General features: G+C 38.5%; 6 protein-coding genes across 7 annotated transcripts; all 6 read right to left on the reverse strand.

The window, feature by feature from the left end:
• On the reverse strand, nucleotides 1,153–6,645 carry LOC18774887. The gene is made up of 5 exons (XM_007207839.2): nucleotides 5,967–6,645; nucleotides 5,102–5,190; nucleotides 2,887–4,887; nucleotides 2,320–2,506; nucleotides 1,153–1,961 (listed from the first exon to the last, which is right to left on the reverse strand). Exons 1-5 carry the CDS (start codon nucleotides 6,061–6,063, stop codon nucleotides 1,342–1,344), a joined length of 2,994 nt encoding a protein of 997 aa, XP_007207901.2. The 5' UTR covers nucleotides 6,064–6,645; the 3' UTR covers nucleotides 1,153–1,341.
• On the reverse strand, nucleotides 11,771–13,282 carry LOC18774790 (probable LRR receptor-like serine/threonine-protein kinase At3g47570). Its single transcript, XM_020567030.1, has 2 exons — nucleotides 12,310–13,282; nucleotides 11,771–12,148 (listed from the first exon to the last, which is right to left on the reverse strand). The coding sequence occupies exons 1-2, from the start codon at nucleotides 13,280–13,282 to the stop codon at nucleotides 11,778–11,780; spliced, it is 1,344 nt and encodes a 447-aa protein (XP_020422619.1). The 3' UTR covers nucleotides 11,771–11,777.
• Nucleotides 13,491–17,467, reverse strand: LOC109949738 (LRR receptor-like serine/threonine-protein kinase EFR). The gene is made up of 3 exons (XM_020565865.1): nucleotides 17,248–17,467; nucleotides 13,632–14,724; nucleotides 13,491–13,551 (listed from the first exon to the last, which is right to left on the reverse strand). The coding sequence occupies exons 1-3, from the start codon at nucleotides 17,465–17,467 to the stop codon at nucleotides 13,491–13,493; spliced, it is 1,374 nt and encodes a 457-aa protein (XP_020421454.1).
• LOC18775600 (probable LRR receptor-like serine/threonine-protein kinase At3g47570) lies at nucleotides 19,562–23,142 on the reverse strand. The gene is made up of 2 exons (XM_020566193.1): nucleotides 20,301–23,142; nucleotides 19,562–20,168 (listed from the first exon to the last, which is right to left on the reverse strand). Exons 1-2 carry the CDS (start codon nucleotides 23,140–23,142, stop codon nucleotides 19,723–19,725), a joined length of 3,288 nt encoding a protein of 1,095 aa, XP_020421782.1. The 3' UTR covers nucleotides 19,562–19,722.
• Nucleotides 23,494–24,470, reverse strand: LOC18774749 (probable LRR receptor-like serine/threonine-protein kinase At3g47570). Of its 2 annotated transcripts, XM_020566198.1 has the most exons (3): nucleotides 24,119–24,470; nucleotides 23,901–24,041; nucleotides 23,494–23,777 (listed from the first exon to the last, which is right to left on the reverse strand). In XM_020566198.1, the coding sequence occupies exons 1-3, from the start codon at nucleotides 24,449–24,451 to the stop codon at nucleotides 23,511–23,513; spliced, it is 741 nt and encodes a 246-aa protein (XP_020421787.1). In that variant the 5' UTR covers nucleotides 24,452–24,470; the 3' UTR covers nucleotides 23,494–23,510. The 2 variants fall into 2 exon arrangements, with proteins under 2 accessions (XP_020421787.1, XP_020421786.1); XM_020566197.1 differs by having other exon boundaries at nucleotides 23,494–24,041.
• Nucleotides 24,705–25,807, reverse strand: LOC109949739 (putative receptor-like protein kinase At3g47110). The gene is made up of 2 exons (XM_020565866.1): nucleotides 25,802–25,807; nucleotides 24,705–25,411 (listed from the first exon to the last, which is right to left on the reverse strand). Exons 1-2 carry the CDS (start codon nucleotides 25,805–25,807, stop codon nucleotides 24,719–24,721), a joined length of 699 nt encoding a protein of 232 aa, XP_020421455.1. The 3' UTR covers nucleotides 24,705–24,718.

Raw genomic sequence — 27,229 nt, forward strand, 5'->3', positions numbered from 1 at the left:
TTTTTTAACATACTTGAAATTTGTGAGTTATCTAATCCAATATAATTCTAGGTACCAAACGTTGCCATGTGGATTTGAAGGACTGGTCCGTGTTCTTCTGGTGGGTTGAGATGGTTGAATTGGTGCATCAACTTTATTTAAAAACCAGAAACAGGTGAGCTCACACAATTATCTGCTACTAGCTAGAACAAGGTGGTAGAACTGTAGTGCACCTTTTGTAACATACCAAAGTTTAATTTTCTGATGAACTTTGCTGAGGAGGACTTGCATTATGCCTACCACCAGGACCAGATGGTGGAATGAGAGTACCCTTTGGCAGCATAGAAAACTCCAATTTTCTTGGAAAAGGAGGACTCAGACCATGTCCTTTACCTGCATCAGAAGGTTGAATTGGAGGGCCTTTTGGTAATACACCAAACTTTGATTTTGGTTGAAATGATAGAGGAGGTAGATTTTTGCTATGTCCCTTACTTGGACCAGATGGTGGAATTAGAGATCTAGTTGATAGCATGTGGCCAAATGTAGCCCCTCCTCCATGAAACTGCCCATGCTTCTCTCCTTTATTTGTGATGAGCTTACTTGCATCTGGGGAGAAAGAGGCAAAGCCCAACACTAGCACAAGCACCAAGGCCACCACCAATGACAATTTTTGACAGGTTAGTGCCATGCTCTTCTTCATGAATCTCTTGTTTTCTATTTTTCCTTTTTGTTGCTTCTGAGTGAAAATCATGCCATACTTGCTCATATAGGAATTAGGTTATACTTCACTAAGAAATTCTTTAAAGTTTTTACTTTATTTTCCTCAAGTGCTTGTTTGCTATTTAATAGCACTATCAATCCAAGTTAGGCTCTATGCCATTGTATTTCATCTGTATATTCGTCTGTAGCCAGTAAAGTATGCCATATGAGGTTCACCAACTATGGAAGCTTATCAAATGTTTTCTTCGTTGAAGGATAGGAGGAAATTTTATCTTAAAGGAAAGTCATTTTCACCCTACTAGCCTGGTATTCATAAATATGAGTTATAAATACAAATTCGATATGAATACATATTTATGGTAAGTTTCCATTGTGGCCGCAACATTTGGTTGCAAGTGTCCTGTTGTAGTCTGTAGTCTTGTAGACTACCTAAGAAAAAAAAAAGTAGCATCATTTTGCAGTCCCGAAGCATTCTATTCTCCATCATTAGTCATACCAAGTTAACAACTTTTGTAGCAAAGACTAATCTTTTTATTCATCTTTCTCATGAAACTACCATTTCATGGCTTCATTTACATACTCTACTTAAGCTTCTAGACCAACAAAGAAAAAAACTTGAGTTGAAAATTTTCGCATTCTACACTACATAACCACTACCTCTGCTACTAGCTCATCTATCAACGAGTTCTCTACTTCCCTACCTATTATGTCTATGTCGTCTCCCAAATCCAACCACAGCGAGTCTCTTTCGAGCACTTTCTCCAGATTGTCCTCATTTGCGTTCTCTTCTTGGCTTGCCAGCAACTTGCACAGAACACCATGGAGTACACTTCTATGGATCCACTTGGGACCAACTCTTTTGTTTGCAGGCCTCACCCATGGGTGTGGATCAGTGAATTGCTCAAACATCTCCAGAAGCCCTGAATTTATCCGGTCGAACAGTAATCTCCTCTCAGGCTTTGGCCAAGAAGTCTGATCAGAGTATTTCTTCTCAAGCTCTTCGAACAGTAAAGGGCTCACAGGACATTCTGGAGTGTGCCATGTTGTCAAAAAGGTACCCGAGTCAGCACTGTTTAAACCAGATTCAGTTAAAATATCGGCCAAGTACGAGGACTCCCAGCTCCCTTGATCTCTATGAAGTCCTATTGCATCTGAAAACCCAGTAGATTCTTCACCAACTTCTTCATCACTTGAGATTTCCATGGGTCCCTCTGCATATGGTTCTGACTCCAGCTTGAGTAGCTGAAGCTGCATCCGAAGCCCTAACAACCAAATAGAATATGAAAATTAAGGCAAACAAAAGGAATAGATCAATTAACTAAACGAATGTGCAACACAGAAGGAAGAAAAGGTAATCATAGTCATAATAGAAGTCAAAACAGATTCAGTTCAACAAATTCAATTGATATGGCGGACAAAATTTCAACTCCCACCAACGACTACAGCCCACCTTATCCAACATCCACACTCAGAAATTGCAAAATCAACTGACTTCTCGCACATGATATAATTGGAAAGCAGCAAGGCAATAGTTTATTCTATTCCAGCACCTACATATTCCATAAGGAAACTAGCACTAGAAACCTAAAAAATAATCAATATAAATGGTCTTCCAATTACCTTGCAGGTCAGCATTGAGACTCTCAAAGCATTCAGGAGAAGATGATGCATCATCAGTGAAAGGAACTTCCAGAACGGAAACAGGACTGGGTTGATCCGCCTCCTTAGTTCTTGCAGGCGATTCTATTCCAGGTACAGGGTGGTCAGAGGGGACTGCCCGTTCAACAGGTGGCCTGATTGATGGTTCCTGGAAATTTATTGAAATATTTAAGAGAAAAATATTTTGATGCAAAGCTCAGATTTCAACTGCGCAGGAAATGAATTCCAAACACATAGAATAGAAGTGACATACACAAAGTATGATGAATTGATACATCTACTTGTTTGTATAAAATGGTATATGGTAAAATCATCAACAATAATTAACATCTCACAAAGAGTAATATGCAACAGGTATATATATATTTTTTTGTCCTCAGGAACATCAAAAATGAAATCATATAAGAGTTTTTTAGAATCAGTCCTGGGGATTTCAACATCAATAAGTCTCTACTAAATCTATATCATTACAGCATTGATATTATCCTATCACACAATCAAAAACCAAGCAGACAATTAAACACAAACCTGAGGAACTAGGTTCTCTTTGGGAGTAGAAGAAGAATCGCCTTCTACCAACATACGAGAAGATGATTCTGGAAGGAACGTATCCGGAGTTTCGGAAGGTAATGATGCATCCGGATCCACCAGTTTTACAGAAGCTGAACTTGAATCTGCAGCATTACTAGGTGATGACTCAAAGACTGAAATATTCTGCTGGGATTGATTGTTCGCTTCAAAGTCGGTTTTATCTTTACTCTGAGTAGTATGAGTTTCAGGTGAAATGTCAATAGCTTCCCTACCTAAGGAGCGAGAAGAATACGATCTTTTATTACTGGATCTAGAGTGTTTGCGGGCACCTTCTCTAAGATCAAGATTCCCCTTTACTAGCTGGTTTCTTTCGTGCTGGACTGTTTCTTTTGGTATCAGATACCTGTCATCACGTATAGTTTCACGGCGCATACTTGTTTTATAACTTCCAAATGCACTAGATGAAGATGGAAGAGATTTCGATCTTGATAAACTATTAATACATCCATCCTTCCAGCCATCCCTACTGCTGATACCCAGAGGTCCACCACATCGTGCAGGTGCATCTTCAGTAGAAAATTTATCTCTAAATCTTGCCTCACCAATCATGGCATTCAATTTTTCTGCTCGCATTTCCTTGTCGGGGATAGCAAGCATTTCAGCAAGGGTGTTGCCCCTGCTAACAACTCCCATTTCTTGGGACTTGTGAGTCATTTTCCATCTCTCTGAGAGTCTCTTCTTGGCCTCTCTACTCACAGTTGATTCAGTAGAGCATGATGATGACGGCCTAGAGTGATTATTCAAGTGAAAGGAATGTCTGGAAGCCACTGACATCACCTCTGATTCATTTGCAGATTCATTCTCAGACATGCTACAAGAACTCTCATCACCAGCATATCCTTTCAAACCAGATGATGAAAAACGTACAGAACCGGTGCTAAAGTTATTCCTCATTTGCCTTGTGATTTCTTTAGCAACTTCCCTAGATTCTCTAGACTTATGCCTCAAATGGCCATCTTTATCTTGGGAGTTTTTCCTTCCCCGTGATTCTGTCTCCCTATTTCTAATGCTCGGAAATTCTGCGTGTTTCCTACCATCTAACATAGAAGCATGAGAAGAACAAGGTGATGAAATAGTTTTGGTACCATTCAGCATCTTCCCAAGGTTAGGTTTCAGAACAACTATCCTTGTAGGAGGAATGGAAGATTCATTTTTCACTTCTGATAGGTTAATTGATGACTTGAGAGAACTATGACCAGCATGTCTACTGTCAGAGTGGCTAGAAAAAGAATCGCGATGCTCCTGAGGAGATTTACAGTTATTCTTCCGAGGGGTTTCTCTCACTGCTGTCCAGCCAAGGTCAATGTTCTCATACCTCTGAGCTTCTGATGACTTCATAGAGGCTATGTGACCACAACGGGAAGGGGGGCCACCTTGCAGATCATGCAGATGCTTTGCGAACAATGAGTCTGGTTGCTGAAGAAATTTTAGAAGAAGATCCTTGTTAGAATCCAGCACCTCAAGTGCATCATGGAATTCCTTTGAATCCTGTAGCCTCTCATCTGTTGAAAGACGTTTAGCATCCATGAATTTCTGTCGAACAAAAGCCATCTCAGCATCACTGAGCTTCGAGTTAGCATTCCCTCGTGAAGAGCAACTACGACCTTCTACCTTTGAAGCTTCGAAAACTTCAAACACATCCTTGAATTCTTGTTGCTCCTTTGAGTTCTTCCTAGATGAACGGCGGTCATAACACATGCTGCTCCTCTCCTCTTTCTCTACCAATCTTGTCCTCTGAAGACAATTCTCTGAAATGCTTTTCTGTTGTCTATGAGCAGGCTGCTGAGGTGGCAGCCCATCAAGACCCATCAATTTGGCAATAACGCTTGGCGATCTCCTTCTGGGTTCAGTTTCTCTCAACATCTCCTCAGCTAATAATTTCTTTATGGGAGTTCCAACAACTTGCGTTGAAGATCGTCGCCCCAACTCAAACGTGAACTGCAAGGGGAAAAACAATACACTTGATCATGAATGCCATATCTGTAGTTGATATTTTGAAAATAAATCAAAATGAGCGAAGATTTCACAGAAAAACACTATTCTTTGGCTCACTTCAACACAAAACAGTTGTTACTCTGTTTGTCTTACAAATGACAGGAAAACAAAAACCAAATCATGCGGCTCAATATACACAACTAGAAAATGAGCTTACCGAGTCGTCCCCTGTAGAGCCACTACTGCAAGAACTAGAATCAGAGGCCAATTTTGGAAAGTTTTTCTGTTTCTTAACCTGCCTGTTTCCTGGAAATAAAACCATAAAACATCAGGATGTCCCTTCGAAAGCATAAACAAAGTGAGAAGGATCTACTTCATAAAATTTACAAGCAATTAGAAATCAAAATAACTAGTACCCAACCCAGTAAATAATCAGAGAGCGATTAAACAGTTCATGGGAAAAAGGGAAGAACTGGAACAATAAAACGTAGAAAACATGGCAATGTCTGGAAAACAGCATGCAGAAAACAGAGGAAATTTCATAATTGTCTTTGACTAATCAAAAAGAAGCAATTGAATTATAACTCATCATCTCCTGGAATTCATTATGGAAACAAAGGAAATCATGGCAATACCACCACAGAAAAGTCACAAACTTTACCAAATTACAGACACAAACCAAAATAACCTGCATTGCACAGCCAGTAGAGAAAATAAATTAAAGCTGATAAATAAATAAAAATTGTTGCCTTTAGTGGATAACATGATAAAAGAAAATTTGAGAAAAATCCAAAGTGGTTATGAAGTTCAAAACTTTTTTATTTTCTTTAATTGGAAAAGAAGAGATTAGTAGATTCCGTTCAAGGAAGCTTGATAGTTTAGCTTAATCGTTGCGTTTCGAAAACACCGAGGGAAAAATAACTAATTTCAGCCAAAATCTGAATTTCGTCTTCCTTCTTTTTTTTCTTTCTTTCTTTCTCTCGGTTTTCTCGGAAAACAAACAGGGTCGGAATTTCAGACAACTTACGGAGTTGAAAAACCACAAAACAAAAACAAAAAAAGCCAAAATCAGAGCACCAGACCTCCTCTAAAAGCTCGTTCAGTGGAGGCGAATCTTTCCTCGGAGCTCCTATCAGCAATGCTCGTAATCTTAGACCTCCTTGGCCGCAACTTCTCCATTTTCACTCATTAAAACACCCTCCCAAACCTAAAAATTAAAAATTTACGCACACAAAAGTAATGCGGAAGAAACAGAGATCGGAAACTCCCCACAGACGCACGCAACACGAAGCTTCGGAGAAAATCACACCTAAAAAGAAAAAGCCCTAAGTTTTCAGCTCCACACACAGAAAAAAAGAAAATTGCAGAAAAAACCAGATCTTGTAAAGAAAGAGAAGGAGAGAGAAGGCTGTTGAAACGGAGACAGAGAGATAGAGTGAGAGTAATAAAGAGGCGTCCGTGTCTGAGAACAGAGAAGAGAGGGAGAGAGAGAGGGAGAGAGAGCGGGTGACTGGGTGTGAAATGAAGAAAGCGAGAGAGAGGAGAGAGAGAGTGGGGTTGGTTTTGGTTTTGTTTTGTTTTGGGGATTTTTTGAACTTTCAAATACCGATAGACTGACAGAGGGGACTCAGCCTCTGGGCGGGCAAGTGGCGTGTGTAAAAGGGCGTGAGGTGAAACAGACTATGGCTCTGCCCCTTTTTCCATGTGTCCTTACTGGGCTATGCCACGTCACTGTCCTGCCTGGTCCTCCATGGCAAGCTGTTGGCTTCACTCCTTGTATGCCTGGTCTTTTTTTGGACAATTTCATGGCTGTTCTGGTGTTTCCCTCTATGGTCATATGAGGGTAATTGAAGATTGTTTAACTGCCAAAAATTGCAAGAAATGCATGCTTGTGAGTCTTGTAATGAAGACTATGGACAATAACAATTTGTTTACATGTAGATGTGCTCTTGCCTAAAAGATCAATTTGCTGGGGGCGAAAAGGGACAACAACTAGTCTCTATTTCCAACGATGGCGTGTTTGCATGTAAATTGTCTGCAACTAAAGGAGTATAGAATCACAGTTGAGTTATTTGCATTAGTAATCTAACAAGTCCACATGATATGATCGGAAAAGGTAACTCCCCTAACATATAGCTTCTTAATAGGATACTATACATAGATGTTTTTGTTCGGGTGGTGTTTGTCATTTGAATGACAGCTTGTTAATTTGTGATATGTTCTTGTCTAAAACATCAATTTGTCGGTGATGAAAGGGCAAAAATTTATTATACTTTTATACTAATAACATCCTATATATGCCCTTACATAAAATATCAACTTACCAGTGATGAAAATGATCAAAATTTGGCCTACTATTGTACTGATATTGTATCTCTACTCTTACCTAAATTATTAATTTGTTGGCGACAAAAAGTGTCAAAATTTAGCCTACAGTTACATTGTCATCGTATCTCTACCCTTACTTAAAACATCTATTTGTCGGGGACGAAAAGGGCTAAATTTTGGTTTATGTTTTACACTGACACCATATCTCTGCTCTTACCTAAAACATCAATTTGTCAGCGATGAAAAGAGCCAAAAGTTAGTCTACTTTTACATTGACATCGTATCTGTGCCTTTACCTAAAACATCTATTTATCAACGACAAAAAGAGCAAAATTTAGTTTACCTTCACACTGACACCGTATCTCTGCCATTACTTAAAACATCAATTTATCAGTGATGAAAGGCCAAACTTAAAATTTTAATTTGTCGGCAGCGAAAAGGCCAAAACTTTGTCTAACTTTAATACTGATTGCGTCTCTCTACACTTACCTAAAACATGAATTTGTTAATGTCGATAATGGCTTAAACTTTCTAACGACATTGCGTTCACGTGCACTTTACCTGCAATTGAGAGACAAATTCACAATCGAGTCATTCATGTGATCTGAATTAATGTGTTAATTAACCATTAATCATATTAATTAAAAATATAACTAGTATATAGTACACATTAACTAACACATCTAACATTACACTAAGAATAATAAGGTAGCCAGTAATAAAAGATGAGGACAGATGATAGGTATGATTTTTTTTTGGTGATCGTGATTGTATATATGTACACATAGGGTTCTTTTTGTTTCTCAACGGGAAAGTGATATTCAAACACCTTTATCTATTATAATATATGAATTACTTTTTAACAACATCGACCGAGTATAAATACCATGTTATTATGCTGTGTGCTGGCATATTTCTTTATTTATTTATTTAATTTCCATTGTTTTGGATGAATGTGGCTCCACCATCTTTATTATATGTGCAAATGACACAGACCAAACAAAGAGAGGAATCTTGAATTCTCAAAGCAATTCAATATGGGTAGCCATTTGTAGGGGTACGTGTGGGAGAGGCAGTCTTGTAGTTGTAGTTACGGCAGCACCCACCCTTTTGTTTTGTTGTGGCAGGGATCAAACAAATGTCATGCAATTATGGGACTTGTGTACGTTTAATTATATAAAAATGGGTCAACTTAGACATATTGTTAATACATGTATTTAACAAATTCTGCTTCCATTCTATTTGATACGAGATTCATTTTATGACCCACAATCAATAAATAATCAACCTTAAGCTCTTGTTCGGTGTACCTAAAAGGCAAGGCCTATTCTCTTCTAATTAACTGTTTATATGGGTTTTATTTATTTACTAAAACCATAGTTATTATTAGTAAAGGATCCGTTAATGTAGTGATTTGAAGCAAACGTTTTCTTCAGAAAAAGTCATCGATTCAAGTACTAGCATCCGTGTAGTGTGTGTGAGTGAGTGAGTTTAGTATGCTATCGCATTTCTCAATAGGAAATGTCCTTAAAAAACAAAAACACCATAATTATTAATTAATTAGAGTATAAACAAATAGAGGGTCATCCTTGATTTTGGATACTTTTGCCTCCTTCCCCCTCACATGCGCACTTAAAACTTCAATTTTGTACTTGAAAATGTTGAAGATTATGAATTATAAACCAAGCAAACTCTAAACCCATGATTATTGGGTTTTTGCATGCATGATCATGAAGTTAAAATATACATAGGGGTCGGCATTAGAAACCAAAAAAAAACCAAAAAAAGTTAATTATCAAAGTACCAAAAAAGTCGATCATGTGTCTTTTGTGCAGGAGCTAGGGGCAACCACTGAAAATCTACAGACATAGGCCATTGGGTGTGCTTTACTCTTACATATGATATGACCACCCAACCTTTGGCCCCCCAAAATTTGCATGATTTTGCTTGGCACCTTTATTTCTGTGTAATATGGAATCCAAGCAAAAAGCATCACAACATGGAGATCATTGTTGTCTCCAATCCCTACCATATAGTTGACAAATAAAGCTAGCTACTTAATTTACTTGTCCATTTGCATGATCATCAAGACGTTTCTCTATGTGTTTGATTTTTTTATTTTTTTTTTAATTTTTTTTTATTTGGGTTTCCTGTCACTTTTATGCTTCTTTGGATAATCATTTTTTTTTTCTTCATAGAATCATGTGCAAAAGCAAGAGGGCTCTCAGCCCCACAAGTCCATACATCCATCTACAACTAACATAGATGAAGTTTTTCCTTCTTCTGATGCCTGGAAGGACCTGAGTTTGCCAATTGCTGGAGTGTTCTGGTAATGATTAAAAGCAAAAGCTGAAAGCAAACACCATCTTGACTAGACTAAAGTGTGATTATTTAGGTAGAAATCCACAATCATGGCTTTTGAATGCCCGCAATCATCTGTTAACTTTTGACAAATTACAAATTCCTTGATTAATTAATGCAAACTATACCTGCATGCCACAATCACATTGGCCATCTTTCTAAGAAATAGAGAATGATATAGACTTTGAACTTCATATCTTAACCAGGCAGGCCTACAGGCTTAGGACTTTCAACTTCATATCTTAACCATCAAAATCTAATGCCAAACTGCTTTGAAATAGCTAGACACGTATAAGTATATTTATATAACCCTCAATCCTGTCTCTGTCTCCAATTGGCACATCGTGTAAAGAAAACTAGGGTCACCAAAGTCATCTAATCTAATTTCTAGCTGATTAATTAATTAAATAAGACAAAACCCAATACTAATCCGTTTCTAGAATATTAAACCTGCTAGCTTTTGGTAGGTCTGTCTGGAATGAGCCTCTCATTGGCTTCTTATATTACTCTGTATATTGTGTGGTACTTTCAAATCTTGACTGCATGCATGAATTCCAAAAACAAATTTGCACACGCAAGTTGGTAGGTTGTTGATTTTCTCATAAATAATGTGCATATTTTTTCAGGACAAAGCAAATATATATATATATGTTACTCCACGCAAAGGGTGTGTGGAAGATGATTCTCTAAAGTGTGTACTATGTCTTCTGCCACATAAAATAAAAGTGTATATAAAATCAGAACCGCTTGATGTTTTAGTTTTCTTTTTCTACCCACGGTCGAGGTGGAATTCGAATTTGAATATCTTTCAATAGTAAAAAAAGAAATCTCATTAAAATAAGAGCTCATTGCCAGGGCAAACATGGTTTTCTTGTGCAACATGCATTGATACAAATGGGGCAAAGGTCATTTGGGTGCACATGGGACAAGAAAATGGGGAAATTGTACCAAAATCTGCAAGAGATCGTGTAATTGTCCAAACTAAGAAACCATGTATATTTACAAGTTTCATGAGGGCCACTTGAATTATTATAGAGCAAGGTAAATAAAGTATGGTGCTTGGAAGCTAGATAGGCCATGAGGCATGACAATACAGAGGCCGGAGGAGAATCTCCACCAAGAGCGGGTGTGACTCAAATCAACACCAAAACCCAAGAAAAAGAATCTTAAGAAAAGAATATGGTGGGAAAGAAATTTAAAGATAAAAAAAAGGGCCTTATATTTCGGCTTCTGTCATCCATGGATGAGACATCCACATTTCATACTCACAAGATTTGGAAACTCAATTTGATTCAATTGTAGGCACCAGGGAGCGTTTCCTTGTATGATTGCTTCAAAGCCTTCAATGGCTCCCATAAGTACAAGAATTGATTTCGACCCACAAAAAGAGAGTACAAGAATTGATGTGAAATGTGTCACATGTTATATCTGCATCTAATTTTGAATTATTGTATAAGTTATTATATGACTTTCACACAGATTGTATTTCTACTGGGATCTGGCTCCTCTCTGGAACCATACAGAACACAGACAATCTGTTGAAATCTCCCAACCATTTATTATACTCAGTTCAGAGTTCAGACCAAAGCAAATAGAACACATTCTGAACCCTTCTTTTAATGCTTAGTTCAGAGTTCAGTTTCAGACCAAAGATAAGAGTATCTAGGAATTCTTGCAAGCTTAGTGGAAGTAAAACAGGTTTTGTACAAGTTGGACAGAACTGGACCTCTTGGTTGGCTCCTGAGGCCCAATGGGCCAATTCTTCTAACATGTTGCCATGGTGATTCACTAAAGTAGCATTGCTGCTATTTGAGGCTAAAGTCACTGCCAAAGACTTGATGCCCCATTCTAAATCCCTGGACTGGTAAGAGCAAGCAACAACACAAGAACCAGCTGCTAATTGTTGGATATGTAGTTGTATGGATGTAACTATGGTAGGATGAAAGATGTTTTAAAGTGTACATGAATACGCTATCTTTCAGACTTTATTTGCCCTCGCTACTTTGTTGGCTCATGAGGCCCAATGACATCTTTGTTTAATGTGCAGTTGAATAAGCCAAGACAACGAAGCCCAGCATAAAAACAAAATAGCACATCCTTACATAATGTCACCCACATTGACATTAAATAACAAACTTAGCCCTATATTGCATATTGCTAGCTTCTTCTTCTTCTCAAATTGAGATATGAGTCTCTAGTATCCTTCATTTTGTTGACAACAACATCCATATGCATCCGCTCAGCTGGTAATATTGCAGAGCATGAGATCCTATCTGCATCACTGAAACCAAACACTCCTCCAATCTTGTTTCAAGGATGGGGCTGTCATCTTGGTAGCCTATGTCATTTTTGTATCTTTGATCATCACCATCTGCAAAATCTCTTTCAATGAGAAATGAATGGTCAACTATGTCCATGGCATGGTCAGGCATTGCCATGGCTGTGAATTGGTGAATGCTCATACCATCTCCAAAAATGCCATCTGTAGGTCTTTTTCCTGTGAACATTTCTAGCAACAGTATTCCAAAGCTATAAATATCTCCGAGGATGGAAACTTGCCCTCCCATGCCATACTCTGTCATTCATCAATACATGCATTAGGATCTTCTTTATGAGTTTTCCAGAGAGAAAAAAAAAGGGCGATCATCTTTTTTATTTTATTGGAAGTGACTTAAGATAGCTTCGTCGTAGTAACTTATTAGGAAGAGAGACATAGAGAATGATATAAACTCATACCTGGAGGAATGTACCCTATGGAACCCTTTAGCCCAGCTGACAAGGTTAGACTTTGGGAGGAATTATCTGATGCTTCCAAGAGCAGCCTTGCTAAACCAAAGTCGCCAACATGGGCAACCATATCTTCACCAAGAAGAACATTGCTTGGCTTTAGATCACAATGAACAACGGTCTTTTCACAATGGTAGTGGAGATATTCTAAAGCAGAAGCAACGTCAATCGCAATATTGAGTCTTTGGGTAAGGCTTAATCTCTTACTTTGATATTGTTCATCATCTTTAGGATGCAGCCATGAGTCTAGACTTCCATTTTCCATGAACTCGAAAACTAGACTTTTGAAGTCATTACCCTGATTATCAATGCTTGAGCATGCAGTTACGATCTTGAGAAGATTACGATGCCTTATACTTTTTAAAGCTTTGCATTCATCAATGAAACTCTTGAAAGCTCCTGGTTGTTGAAGGTTTAATACCTTAACAGCAACTACTCTCTCATCACTAGGAAGTACTCCTTTGTAAACAGAACCAAAACTTCCCGAACCAATCAGTTTCTCGACTGAGAACCCGTCAGTTGATTGAACGAGTTCTAAGTAAGATAAATCTGATTTCCAACCTTGATAAGAATGTGAAGTTGTAAGGGAACCTCTCGACTTCTTGACCTTTGAACGAACAAGAATGAAGCATGACAGAGCAATTATGAAGGCAAGTGCACAAGCTACATGGATGACTACCTTTAGGGCAAGTAGTCGTTGAGGTGAATCGGACTTTTTGATGGAGCATGCATGTAGACGTAAGTTTGGGAGGCCACCACAGAGCCTATTGTTTCCAATAATTGAGAGACCACTTGCATTTGAAAAGATCCCTTCTTTAGGCAATTCACCCTCAAAATCATTATAAGAAAGATTGAGATAGTGAAGAAACGGAAACTTGCCCATAAATTCTGGAATCTGCCCTGATAAGTTGTTGCGTGACATATCTATTTCTTCCAAACTTGTTAAACTTTTAAGAGATTGAGGAACTGTTCCTTCAAAATTATTTCGTTCCAAGTGCAGCCACCGCAACATAATACAACTGCCAAGAGTTGTGGGGATTTCACCGGATAACTTATTTCCCGAGACATCTAGCTCAACAAGATTTACCAAATCACTCACATGAAATGGTAATGGACCAGTCAAAAAATTGTTAAACAGTCCCAAATAAAGTGAAACGGATGAAATGCCGACAAGCCCTCTGGGTATGGTGCCTGTCAGATTGTTATTAGAAAGGTTAAGTACGAGTAGACTTTGGCAGTTTCCAAGACTTTGAGGTATACTTCCCTCAAACCTGTTGTTGAACATGAAGAGCTTTGTCAATGAAGTCAAGTTACCCAGGGAAGAAGGTATCGGTCCAGAAAATTTATTACTATTCAAATTCAGTTCCTCTAACTTTTGAAGCTTTCCAATTCCTTTAGGGATTGTACCACTCAAATTGTTCTGTTCCACCCCAAAAAGACTCAAGTTTTCGAGTTTTCCGATGTCATCAGGTATTCTTCCGTGTATCAAATTTCTGCCCAAATAAAGATAATTTAGTTGGCTAGAAAGGTTGGTTATAGGTCTTGGCAACTCTCCTTGGAATAGATTAGTGTGAAGACCCAAGACCTCTAGGCTAGTACAATTAGCCAGGAAGCTGAGAAAATTCAAGTTGCCACTCTCACTTGTCAGCCAATTTCTACCAAAGGTCATCCAAACTAAGCTTTGCAAGCTGCCGAGATTTTCAGCAGGGGTCCCAGTGAGACCATTTTCACTAAAATCAAGCCTCCTGAGTTTGGAAGAATTTGACAATGATGCAGGAATAGTTCCTGTGAATTTGTTGGCACCACCGTAAAATTCTCCGAGATTAGGAAGATTAATGCCGAGATTTGGTGGTAGCTCTTCATGTAGCTGATTTACAGCAACACTGAAAAGGTATATTGAAGAAATGTTATAGATTGAAGAAGGGACCTTACCAGACAGATTATTTCCCGGCAGTGAGATATTCTGCAAGGCTGTTAGACCCCCGAGCTCATTTGGTATGCTTCCATGAAAATTGTTTAGGCCAATATAAAGGTCATGCAAAGAAGAAAAGTTTCCTATCCAACCCGGGATTGCTCCGGTGAGATTGTTAGCTGCAACGGATAGATAATTTAAATTCAACAATGAACTTAACTGGTTCGGAATGGACCCTATAAGCTCATTGAAAGTTACATCAAGCTCCCTTAGCTGTGTACAGTGAGATATATTAGTTGGAATCTTCCCGCCGAAAGAATTTCGAGACAGGGTGAGATATTGCAGGCTTCGTAGACGACCCATTTCTTGAGGAATTTCACCATGAAAACTATTGCTGTCTAGGTTGATTCTAGTAAGATGAGTAAGATTTCCAATAGAAGGTGGTAAGGAGCCTACCAGTTTTTGAGAACTCAGGTTCAAAATTACGACTCTTTTATTGGAATGGTTGCATGTAACGCCAACCCAACTGCAGAAATGAAAGGAATCATTCCATGAGCTCATGAGATGGAGAGGATCTTGAGTGATTCTTTTCTTCAAGTCCAGCAGCGCCAGCCGATCAGTTTCATTTCCAAAAGTAATACCATTGGGTAGAGTTGCAGAATTCGAAGGTGTGCCCATGCATAAAAGAATGAACCCATGAAGGAATGTAAACAAAATCAGCCTGCCACCATGAGTAGTGCGTGAATGCTCCATCCTTTTTTTTTTTTTTTTTTTTTTTTACAGATCAAATCAGAAACCAAGTTTGGTTTTACACGAATGCATAAGAAAGAAGAAACCCCCCCTACATATATGGGAAATAAATATAAAAGTAAGGAACCAAATTAAAGTCAAGCTTTCACCGTGTCTATCAGGGCCCATCGATATGAATGGGAGAAATTGATGACAGTGATTTGGTTGATGAATGCAGGTAAACAAGTCTCTGTTTCTTAATTATTTTGGATTCTGCTCTATCTGGTGATGTTATCATTTGGTTGTCTCTTCTCTGTGTCGCATCTGGTCCTGCAAGTATTGACTTTTGGCCAAGACAGACCGCAACTCCCTAATATCCGAAATTTTGAATCAATTAACTTTTGGTTTTGTATCTGGACCTCTTGGTTGGCTCAAAATCCCAATGGGCCAATTCAGCCAGCAATTAGCTTGCTCTCATTTTTGCCATGGTGATTTATTTTCACCAAACTAGCCTTGCAGAGGCTACGGTGTACTATGGTGTATTGGATCAATTAAGTAGAACATGATAAATTAAGTTGCAGTTGAGTAAGCCAAGACCAAAAAGCCCAGGCATATACAGAATAAAACATCCTCACACCACATGGATAACATCCTTATTTGAATAGTTTCTTGCAAATTGATGAGGCTAACGATTGAGATCTGATAACAAACTTAGCCATATCTTAGCTTCTTCTTCTTCTTCCTCTAAAATTGATATATGAGTCTCTAGCTGCCTTCATTGTGTTCACAACAACATCCATTTGCATTCACTCCGATGGCGATATTGTAGAGCATGAGAGTCCTTACAGATTCCAGACATGTGCTGATCATGCTCAAAAGAATGAGCCCAAGAAGGAACTTCAACAAAATCAGCCTACCATGAGTACGCCGTGAATGCTCCATATTTCTAGCTTCTTCTTGTAGATTGAGATGGTGACATTTTTTACCAAAATCTACAAGATTCACTTTAATTTCCCAAACCCAGATGTAAGACACTTGTAAATAAATGATCTCCACAATCTCAATCTCTGCACCATATAAATTAAAATTTGGAAGCTCCACCAAGTCATATCCTCTGTGTTCATTTTTTTATTTTTGTGTTCTTTTTTGACAAAGTCGTATCCAGAAGCTCTGATGAGGTCCACTTGAATTACTCTAGACTAAGGTATGTTTCTTGGAACCCAAGCTATCCATGACATTTGATGTTGTCAACTGCAAAACAGAGATTTATAGCTCATTAGTTGCCGTTGATTGCAAAATACCGAGACACACAACACAAGGGCATAAATGGAAGAAAACATTCTCCTCTTGTTGTGCTATATAATTACAAAATGCTGAATTCAACCTTCAGATGAAGTCACACACACACACTGATATATAATATACTTTGAAAATCATTGCGAGCTTATAGATTGAGATTAGGTAACAAACCTGGCCCTATGTTTTCTTAGCTCACAACACTAATTAATTAATTTACAAACATTTGAGCGTTGTGGTTGGATTGGCATATCATGTACAGAAAACTAGGATCACAAAAGTCATATAATCTAGTCTCTTTTGTTGTCATACACGTCAATGCATGTTGTTCAACCTTATTTAACAGCGTTTAAAAACCCATTTGACAACACTCCAAGGACGCGGTAGAAGCTCTTTGACAAACAAAACATGTCATCTTTAGTTAATTTGCAGTTGAATAATCCAAGACAAAGAAGCTCAGGCATAAACAGAATAAAAACATCCTTACATAATGTCACACACATGGATACATATAATATCCTTATCAGAATAATTTCTTGCAAATTGATGAGACTAACTATTAGATCAGATATCCAACTTAGCCATATATCTTGCATATTGATAATAAGTTTGTGTCCACTGGGTAAAAAAATTCTCCGAAAGTAAATTTGTGTTCATGGTTGTAAAATGATAATAAGGTCATGAAATTTGGTCCCTTAATTATGTTTTTGTATACATCTTAAGTTTTAGCATTAACAATAATCTGGTATATATATAAAATGCTGAATTCAACCATAGATTGATACATATAACATCCTAGGTTTCAGATTGAGATTTGGAAACAAACTTCGCCCTATCTTGCATATAGAAAGCTTCTTCTTCTAGATTGATATATATGGTACTACTGCCGTTAATGTTTTGAGGTTTTTTACTTATTCCTTTCCATTAAGCAAGCGGCCCTTGATTTTTACCGATTAGCCAGAGCAATAAGCCTGACGTCGCTTCTTTATTCTTCCATTTTATTTCAAGGAATTCGTTAACCAAACACTCCTCCCATCTTGTTTGACGGATAGGGCTGCTATCCTCATAACTTGTAATTATCCTTGCTCGTATGTCATTGTTGTATTTCTCATCATCAACATCTGCATCATCTCTTTCAATCAGCTCTGTGGCATGGTCGGGCATTGCCATGGCTGTGAATTGGTGAATGCTAAAACCTTCTGTAAATAGCTCATCTGTAGGTCTTTTTCCTGTCAACATTTCTAGCAATAGTATTCCAAAGCTATAAATATCTCACAGAATGGAAACTTGGCCTCCCATGCCATACTCTCTCAGTCATTACATACATAAGAATGTCACAATAAAATCATCTTTAGAACTTAGATCTCATTTTTGAGTTTCTAGGAAAAAAAAGGCGATTAACTTATTAGGAAGAGAATGGTAGAAATTCATACCTGGAGGAATGTAGCCGATGGAACCCTTTAGCCAGCAAAAATGGTTTGACTTTGTGAGGAACTATTATCTGATGCTTCCAAGAGGAACATTGCTAAACCAAAGTCACCAAGAACATTGCTTGGCTTTAGATCGCAATGAACAATGGTCGTTTCACAGCGGCAATTGTAACTTTGAGATTGATCATCATCTCCAAACCACTACACTAGTAGGTCATTTGCTAACAGGACTTCATCTTTGTCATGGTGATTGTTACCCAAGTAGACTAGCAGCTGCAAGTTTAGGTTTACTCTGTTATATACTGGTTTGGAAAGTGCAAATCAAAAAAATGCATGCACAGACGCACATGCCAATTTGATAAATTGTACAGCCGTGCGGCTATAACCGAATTTTTTATAATAAAAGTAGTATGCCCGACCGGCTATACTATTTTTACACGTGGCGAAATAGGCGCTAGCGCCAACTGCGTCCTTTTTTATATTATATAAATTGTACCGCCACGCGACTATATATACTCGGTTTTAAACAAAAAAAACAATATAGCCTTTCGACTATACTATTTGTGACACGTGGCAAAGCAACATTGTAATGACGTGAATGCCTCCCCTTCTCCTCCGTTATATTTTCCCAGCAGCACAGTAGAAGGTGCAAACTGCCCTCAACTGAACGTTCCCTTTTTGGCCCTCCCCTTGGGATCCTAAGTCACGTCTCTCTTTATAAAGAATGCCTGATTGCGATACTTAGAATTGGACCCATGAAGGAATGGAAACAAAATCCGCCTACCATGAATAATGCTAGTAATGTGAGGAGCCAAATTAGAGTCAAGCTTTCACCGTGTCTATCAAGTTGTGCTCATGAGTCATGACTAACTTGCTGACTTTTTATAGTCACTAAACAGAGATGGCTGGCCCCGCAAGAGATAATATGAATTGGAGAAATTGTTGGTTGTGATTTGATTGAATTCAATAATACTACAATGAATGCATAGGCCCATCGATGCACCAATTTTCCAAGAGGAGTGGCTTATAAGAGCACTTCCACTCATTTTTCATGGTAAATGACTGTTCATATACATAGTATCTTTCCTAATAAGGTAATTCTTTCCAAAAGTGTTTGAACATTCAAGTCAATGTAGTCCTTAATTTTTTTATCCCATACATCAATTTGGTTCTTTCATTGTATTCTTTCAAATCTTTGTAAAATTGGTCACATGACACAACTTATTGACCCATGACACAAAGTAAAGAGGACGGTATTGCTCTCTATAACACAAAGTAAAGTAAGAAATCAAATTAGAGAAAGATTGTAGGGGATAGTGGACACATAACCTCATAGCCTGCTTACTCTGTGTTTTACTTCTCTTTTATTATTATTATTATTAATTATAATTATAATTTTTTTTTAAAGTCAGAAAACCTGTTTTTATTTTTTTATTTTTTAAAGACACAATGGTCTGCTATTCTCTGTGTTAAGGACTGTTTGTTGGTGCGGTTCCAACTTGTGAGTGTGAGAGGGGCTCCTAAGGTTGTTGAATTTTGAACAAGACATCTCAGCAAACACTCCACTAACTGAACAAATTATACAATTGATGGAGACGCGCACCAGAGAAAAAATGTCCTTCCAAGTTTTCTGTTTCCACGCTAAAGTCATCAGCTACAAGGATTCTGGTCTTGGGAAAATTATTGAATTATTTGATGTGACCGTAACCGTGCAACGTAAGGTTACAGACATATTCATTAATCATATCATCAGCGTATGTAAAAAAGCTCTAGCTATGAGAACCAGCTGCTAATTGAAGATCAATAAAGCAAAATAAGCAGCAAAGCATAGATACATACAAAACGAAGAAGCCCATGCATAAACAGAATAAAACATCATTACATAATGTCACAGACATGGATACATATAATATCCTTATTCAAATAGTTTCTTCCGAATAGATACGGCTACAGATTTGAGATCAGATAACAAACTTAGCCCTGTCTTGAATATTGCTAGCTTCTTATTCTCCTTCTTCTTCTCAAATAGAGATATGAGTCTCTAGCTGCCTTCATTTTGTTCATAACAACATCCATTTGTATCCGCTCAGATGGTAATATTGCAGAGCATGAGAGTCCTATCTCCATTACCGAAACCAAACACTCTTCCAATCTTGTTGCACGAATAGGGCTGCCATCCTGATAACTTGTAATTGGCCTTGCTTTTATGTCATTGTTGTATCTTTCATCATCAACATCTGCATCATCTCTCTCAGTGAGCAATGAAGGGTCAATAATGTCCATGGCATGGTCAGGCATTGCCATGGCTGTGAATTGGTGAATGCTTAGACCTTCTGTGAACATGTCATCTGTAGGGCTTTTTCCTGTGAACATTTCTAGCAATAGTATTCCAAAGCTATAAATATCTCCCAAGATGGAAACTTGGCCGCCCATGCCATACTCTGTCATTCATTACATGCATTAGAATGTCACAGTCAAATAATCTTTAGATCTTAGATCTCATTTTCGAGTTTTATAGGAAGAAAAAAAAAAGGCGATTAACTTATTTGGAAGAGAATGATAGAAACTCATACCCGGAGGAATGTAACCGATGGAACCCCTTAGCCCAGCAGAAATGGTTTGACTTTGGGAGGAACTATCTGATGCTTCGAAGAGGAACTTTGCTAAACCAAAGTCACCAACATGGGCAACCATATCATCACCAAGAAGAACATTGCTTGGCTTTAGATCACAATGAACAATGGTTGTTTCACAATGGCGGTGGAGATAATCTAATGCAGAAGCAACATCAATTGCAATATTGAGCCTTTGGATAAGGCTCAATCTCTTACTTTGAGATTCATCATCATCTCTCGGATGCAACCATGAGTCTAGACTTCCATTGGCCATGAACTCGAAAATTAGACTCATGAAGTCATTACCCTGATTATCAACGCTCGAGCATGCACTTATGATCTTGAGAAGATTACGGTGTCGTATGCTTCTTAAAACTTTGCATTCATCAATGAAACTCTTGGAAGCTCCTTGTTGTTGAAGGTTTAGTACCTTAACAGCAACTGCCCTCCCATCAGCAGGAAGTACTCCTTTGTAAACAGAACCAAAACTTCCCGAACCAATCAGATTGTCCACAGAGAACCCGCCAGTTGATTGAACAAGTTCTGAGTAAGAGATTGATTTCCAACCCTTATAAGAATGTGAAGCTGCAGGTCCACCTCTTGACTTTTTCACCTTTGAACGAGCAATGAGGAAGCATGACAAAGCGATTATGAATGCAAGTGCACAAGCTACAGGAATGATTACCTTCGGGGCAAGTAGTCGTTGAGATGAATGGGACTTTTTGATGGAGCAGGCATGTAGACGTAATTTTGGGAGGCCACCACAAAGCCTATTGTTTCCAATAACTGAGAGACCACTTGCATTTGAAAAGATCCCTTCTTTAGGCAATTCACCCTCAAAATCATTATAAGAAAGATTGAGACGGTTAAGATGCGTTAACATGCCTAAAATTTCAGGAATCTGCCCTGATAAGTTGTTGCGTGAAATATCTATTTCTTCCAGACTTCTTAAACTTTTAAGAGATTGAGGAATTGTTCCTTCAAATTCATTACCTTCCAAATACAGGCGCATCAACATAATACAACTGCCAAGAGTTGTTGGAATTTCACCTGATAACTTATTTCCTGATACATCCAGCTCCACAAGATTTACCAAATCACCCACTTCATATGGTAACGAACCAGTTAAATAATTTTGAGAAATTTCCAAAGAAATTGAAAGGGATGAAACTTCGAAAAGCTCTCTAGGTATGGTGCCTGTTATATTGTTATAAGAAAGTTTGAGTTCGAGTAGACTTCGGCAATTCCCAAGACTTGGAGGTATACTTCCCTCAAACCTGTTGTTGAACATGTACAGTTGTGTCACTGAAGTCAAATTACCCAGAGAGGACGCTATTGGTCCAGAAAATTGGTTATCATTCAAATACAGTCCCGCTAACTTTTGAAGCTTCCCAATTCCATCTGGGACTGTACCAGTTAGATGGTTAAGCTCCATTGCTAACAAGGTTAAGTTTACAAGATTTCCAATGTCGTCAGGAATGCTTCCGTGGATTAAATTGCCCCCCAAATAAAGAGATCTTAGTTGGGTGGAAAGGTTGGCTATGGATCGTGGAAATTCTCCTCCAAATTGATTACTAGAAAGATCCAATGCCTTTAGGCTAGTACAATTAGCCAAGAAGCTGAGGAAATTCAAATCGTCAGTTTTCTTGTTTCCCAAACTATTGTCAGCAAAGCTTAGGCTAACTAAGCTTCGCAAGGTTCCAAGATTTTCAGCAGGGACTGTCCCCGTGAAACCATTAGAAGGAAAATCAAGGATCTGAATTCTAGAAGAATTGAACAACGATGCGGGAACAGTTCCCGTGAATTTGTTGCTACCACACATAAAACTTTCGAGATTAGGAAGATTAATGCCGAGATTTCGTGGTACCTCTCCATGGAGCTGGTTGGCAGAAACACTAAAATTCTTTATGGAAGAAATATTATAGATTGAAGAAGGAATAATACCATACAGATTATTCGCTGCTAGCGAGAACACCTCCAAGCTTGTCAGACGACCGAGCTCACTGGGTATGTTCCCATGAAAATTGTTGCGAGTCAGACGAAGGCCTTTTAGAGATGAAAAATTTCCAATCCAACTTGGGATAGTTCCAGTCAGTTTGTTGCTATAAAGTTCTAGGTGATTTAAACTCATCAATGATCTGAGGTCGTCGGGAATCGACCCAGTAATCGCATTGAATCGAAGATCCAGCACCCTTAGTTGGGTACAGTGCGATATGTTAGTTGGAATTTTCCCGCCCAAGGAATTTTCAGACAGGTTAAGAGCTTGCAGGCTTCGTAGACGACCCATTTCTTGAGGAATTTCACCATGGAACCTGTTGTTTCTGAGGCTGAGTCCAGTAAGATGAGTAAGATTTCCAATGGAAGGTGGTAGAGAGCCTGCCAATTTATAAGAACTCAAGTCCAAAATCAAGACTCTTTTGGTGGAAGGGTTGCACGTAACGCCAACCCAACTGCAGAAATGAATTGAATCATTCCATGAGCTCATGACGTGGAGAGGATCTTGAGTGATTCTTTTCTTCAAGTCCAGCAGCGCCACGCAATCAGTTTCATTTCCAGAAGCATTAGCACTGGCACTGGGTAGAGTTGCAGATTCCAAAGGTGTGCTCATACATAAAATGATGAACCCATGAAGGAATGTAAACAAAATCATCCTACTATGAGTAGTGCGTGAGTGCTCCATCCCTTTTTGTAAAAACAGAGCAAATAAGAAACCAAGTGTTTTTTTTTTTTTTGTGTGGATCGAAAGTGTTTTGTTTACACAAATGCATGCATAAGAAAGAAGAAACCCTACTATACTCATATATAGAAAAGAATGTTGAAGACCAAATTAGAGTCAGGCTCCCACCGTGTCTAGAAAGCAACAGATACTGTGACTCGCTTGACTAAGCAATTTTCTTTTGAGTAATTTCTTTTAGTAAACGTGTCTAGTAGGAAATTTAGAGTCAAGTTTTCACATTAATGGTCTGCTCACGTGACTAAAGATATTTATTTTCTCCAGAGTGTCTAGAAAGCAACAGATACTGTGACTCGCTTCACTAAGCAATTTTCTTTTGAGTAATCTGTTAGACATTTACCAATTTCTTTTGAGTAATCTGCTCTTGGTGGGCTTGCACAATATTCCAGTTGTGCTCAATGCTCATGACGATTTTCCAGGGTTATTCTAGTCATTCAACAAGGTGGAGAGGAGACTCCAACAATAACCGCTAAACATAGATGTTTCTGTTTGTCCTGAAACAGACAAAAAAGGACATAAATGGAATAAAACATTCTTCCCTTCTTGTGCAGATAATCTGATGCAGACGCAACATCAATGGCAATATTGAAGATAAGGGTCATTCTGCTGCTTTCAGATTGCCCATCATCTCTTGGATGCAGCCACGTGTCTAGACTTCCATTTTTCATGAACTCAATAACTAGACTTTTGAAGTCGTTACCCTGATAATCAATGGTTGAGCAAGCAGTTATGATATTGAGAAGATTACGATGTCTTATACTTTTTAAAGCTTTGCATTCATCAATCAAACTCTCGGAAGCTCCTTCTTGTTGAAGGTTTAATACCTTAACAGCAACTACCGTTCCATCACTAGGGAGAACTCCTTTGTAAACAGAACCAAAACTGCCCGAACCAATCAGATTGCCCACAGAGAACCCGTCAGTTGATTCAACCAGTTCTGAGTAAGTGACACCTAATCTCCAATCCTTATAAGAACGAGCAACAATGAAGCATATGACAGAGCAACTATGAACGCAAGTGCACATGCTATAGGGATACCTACTTTTGGGACAAGTACTCCTCGAGATGAATGGGGCTTTTTGTTGGAGCATGCATGCAGAAGTAATTCTGGTATGCCACCGCAGAGCTTGTCATTTCTAAGAACTGAGAAACTACTTGCATTTGAAAAGATCCCATCTTTAGGAATTTCACCCACAAAATCATTATGAGAAAGATTGAGATTCTTAAGAAAACTAAGCTTGCCTAGAAATTCAGGAATCTGCCCAGATAAATTATTGCGTGAAAGATCTATTTCTTCCAAGCTTGATAAATTTTGAAGAGATTGAGGAATTGTTCCTTGAAATTCATTACCTTCCAAATGCAGACGCTCCAACATTATACAACTGCCAAGGGTTGTAGGGATTTCACCAAATAACTTGTTTCCGGATACATCTAGCTCTGCCAGATGTATTAAATCACTCACTTCAGATGGTAGTGGACCAGTCAATGAATTGTTAGAAATGGTTAAAGAAATTGAAAGGGATGAAAGCCCAATAAGCTCTTTAGGTATGGTACCAGTTAGGTTGTTACTAGAAAGATTGAGTATCAGTAGATTTTGGCAATTTCCAAGACTTGGAGGTATACTTCCTCCAAACCTATTATCCTACATCAAGAGCTGTGTCAATGAAGTCAAGTTACCTAGGGAGGACGGGATTGGCCCAGAAAAGTTGTTAACATTCAAAACCAGTCTCCCTAATTTCTGAAGCTTCCCAATTCCATCAGGGACACTCCCACCCAAATAGTTATGTTCCACTTCCAGAGTGTTCAAGCTTAAGAGATTTCCAATGTCGGTAGGGATGCTTCCATGTATCAGATTGCCCCCTATTGTAAGATGTTTGAGTTGGGTTGAAAGGTTGGCTATAGATCCTGGCAGCTCACCGCCAAATTGATTTCTGGAAAGACCCAACACCTCCAGACTAGTACAATTAGCCAAGAAGCTGAGGAAATTCAGGTCACCAGTTTTCCCATTTCCCAATCTATTACGACGAAAGTTTAGCCTAATTAAGCTTCGCAAGCTTCCAAGACTTTCAGCAGGAATAGTTCCAGTGAGACCATTTTGACCAAAATCAATACTCCGAAGTCTAGAAGAATTTGACAACGAGGCAGGAATATTTCCTGTGAATCTGTTGCGACCACCGAGAAATAGTTCAAGATTGGGAAGAGTAATTCCAACACTTGGTGGTAGCTCTCCCTGCAGCTGGTTTCCAACAACACTGAAAACGTATATGGAAGATATGTTATAGATTGAAGCAGGAACCTTACCAGACAAGTGATTCCCTGCAAGTACGAATCCCCCCTAGGCTGTTAGGCGACCGAGCTCATTGGGTATGCTTCCTTGAAAATTGTTGTGAGAAAGACGAAGACTATTCAAAGATGAAAAGTTTCCTATCCAACCTGGGATGGTTCCAATGAGATTGTTAAGAGAAAGCCATAGATGATTTAAATTCAACAATGAACTGAGTTGGTCCGGAATGATGACAAAAGTTAAATTTGCAGAGAAAGATAAGGAGGAAGAAAGCTAGAGAGAGAACACAGGATTTTCTAAGAGATCTTTTCTGTTTTTATTTTCTTGATGAACAATTACCGTACACACAAGAGCTTTATACAATTGCTTAACAACTCCTAACTGACCACAAGATATACATGTGATCTACAGCTACAGCTAATATGCTGACTAGACATGTACAGTCATCACGGAATACCCCCAATAATCTCGTTGGAAAAAAGATCCAGCACACTTAGTTGTGTACAGTGAGATATTTTAGTTGGAAAATTCCCGCCAAAAGAATTGTAAGACATATTGAGATATTGCAGGCTCCATAGACGACCCATTTCTTGAGGAATTTGGCCATGAAAGTTGTTGATTCCCAGGTTGATCCAGGTCAAATGAGTAAGATTTCCTATAGAAGGTGGTATGGAGCCTGCCAAGTTCTGAGCTTCCAGGTTCAAACTCAAGACTCTTTTTGTGGAATGGTTACACGTAACGCCAATCCAGCTGCAGAAGTTGATGGAATCATTCCAGGAGCTCATGACATGGAGAGGATCACTAGTGATTCCTTTCGTTTCCGAAACTAGTGCCGGGCTGTGTTGCAGATTCCAGAGCTGTGCTCATGCACAAAATTAGAATGAACCCATGATAGAATTTAAACAAAATCAGCCTACCATGAGAACTACGTGAATGCTCCATCTGTTTCTTAACAGAGAGCAGCTCAAAAACCAAGTATCATTCATTTACCCCGAATGAATTTAAAAGAAATCTTATCACATTGAAAATATCTTGATTGCATGGCCACCAAGATATTAAGACAGTAACACTGCAACTGTGGGACCAAAAGAGTCAGCTCCCGCCTTGTCTGGCAAGGACTTTTGAGGTTCAAATTAATTCGCAGCTCCCGCTGGGACCAGACGCATTTCAAACAGTAATGAAGTCGACATTGGAAGACAAACCGACCAGAAAATAAAGTCAACATTTAAACACAAGACGCGTTTATAGTGATTTAGAACAATAGTGTAACTTACTTATTTAATTTCATTGAGGAAATTTGATTTTTAACTAGTTGGGAAGCAATTCATACTTATACTTACATACCTCTGGGTGCCTTTGCCTTATCTAGATATATGCTTCTTTGTCTGGGTTACTATGTCACGTGCTCTCTCATGAGTTAGTGGAGATGGTTACATGGTTATTAGTTGTTGCATAATTGTAGGAGTTTGCATGTCTTTAGTTGTTGAGTAGTTATAGGAGTTATGTTATCCACTTTTATAGTGGGCATCATGGGAAAAGTTTCCCCCTTTCTAAGCTTTTGGCTAGAGTCCTTGTTTGTATAAATTTCAGTGGCTTTTCATTAATGAGATATCAGATATTATCCTTTATTGTTAGTTTGTCTAACTTGGAGGTTTTGGCTTCCCTCGAAGCAACCCTTATCGTCTAATTGTTATCCCAACTGAGCCTTCTAAATATTGCTGCAGCCATAGGTGGCCGTAAGAAGAAAACTACATACCAAGTCCCTATACCTAATCGCCCAATCACACGAGCATTGTCCCAAGCACATAACATACTAGCTCTTGTCTTTTCTCTCTTCTGCGTCGTGCTCTGTATTTGGTTTTCGCTTTC

The sequence above is a fragment of the Prunus persica genome, chromosome G6, assembly GCF_000346465.2.
Source record: "Prunus persica cultivar Lovell chromosome G6, Prunus_persica_NCBIv2, whole genome shotgun sequence".
In the NCBI taxonomy this organism is placed as follows: domain Eukaryota; kingdom Viridiplantae; phylum Streptophyta; class Magnoliopsida; order Rosales; family Rosaceae; genus Prunus; species Prunus persica.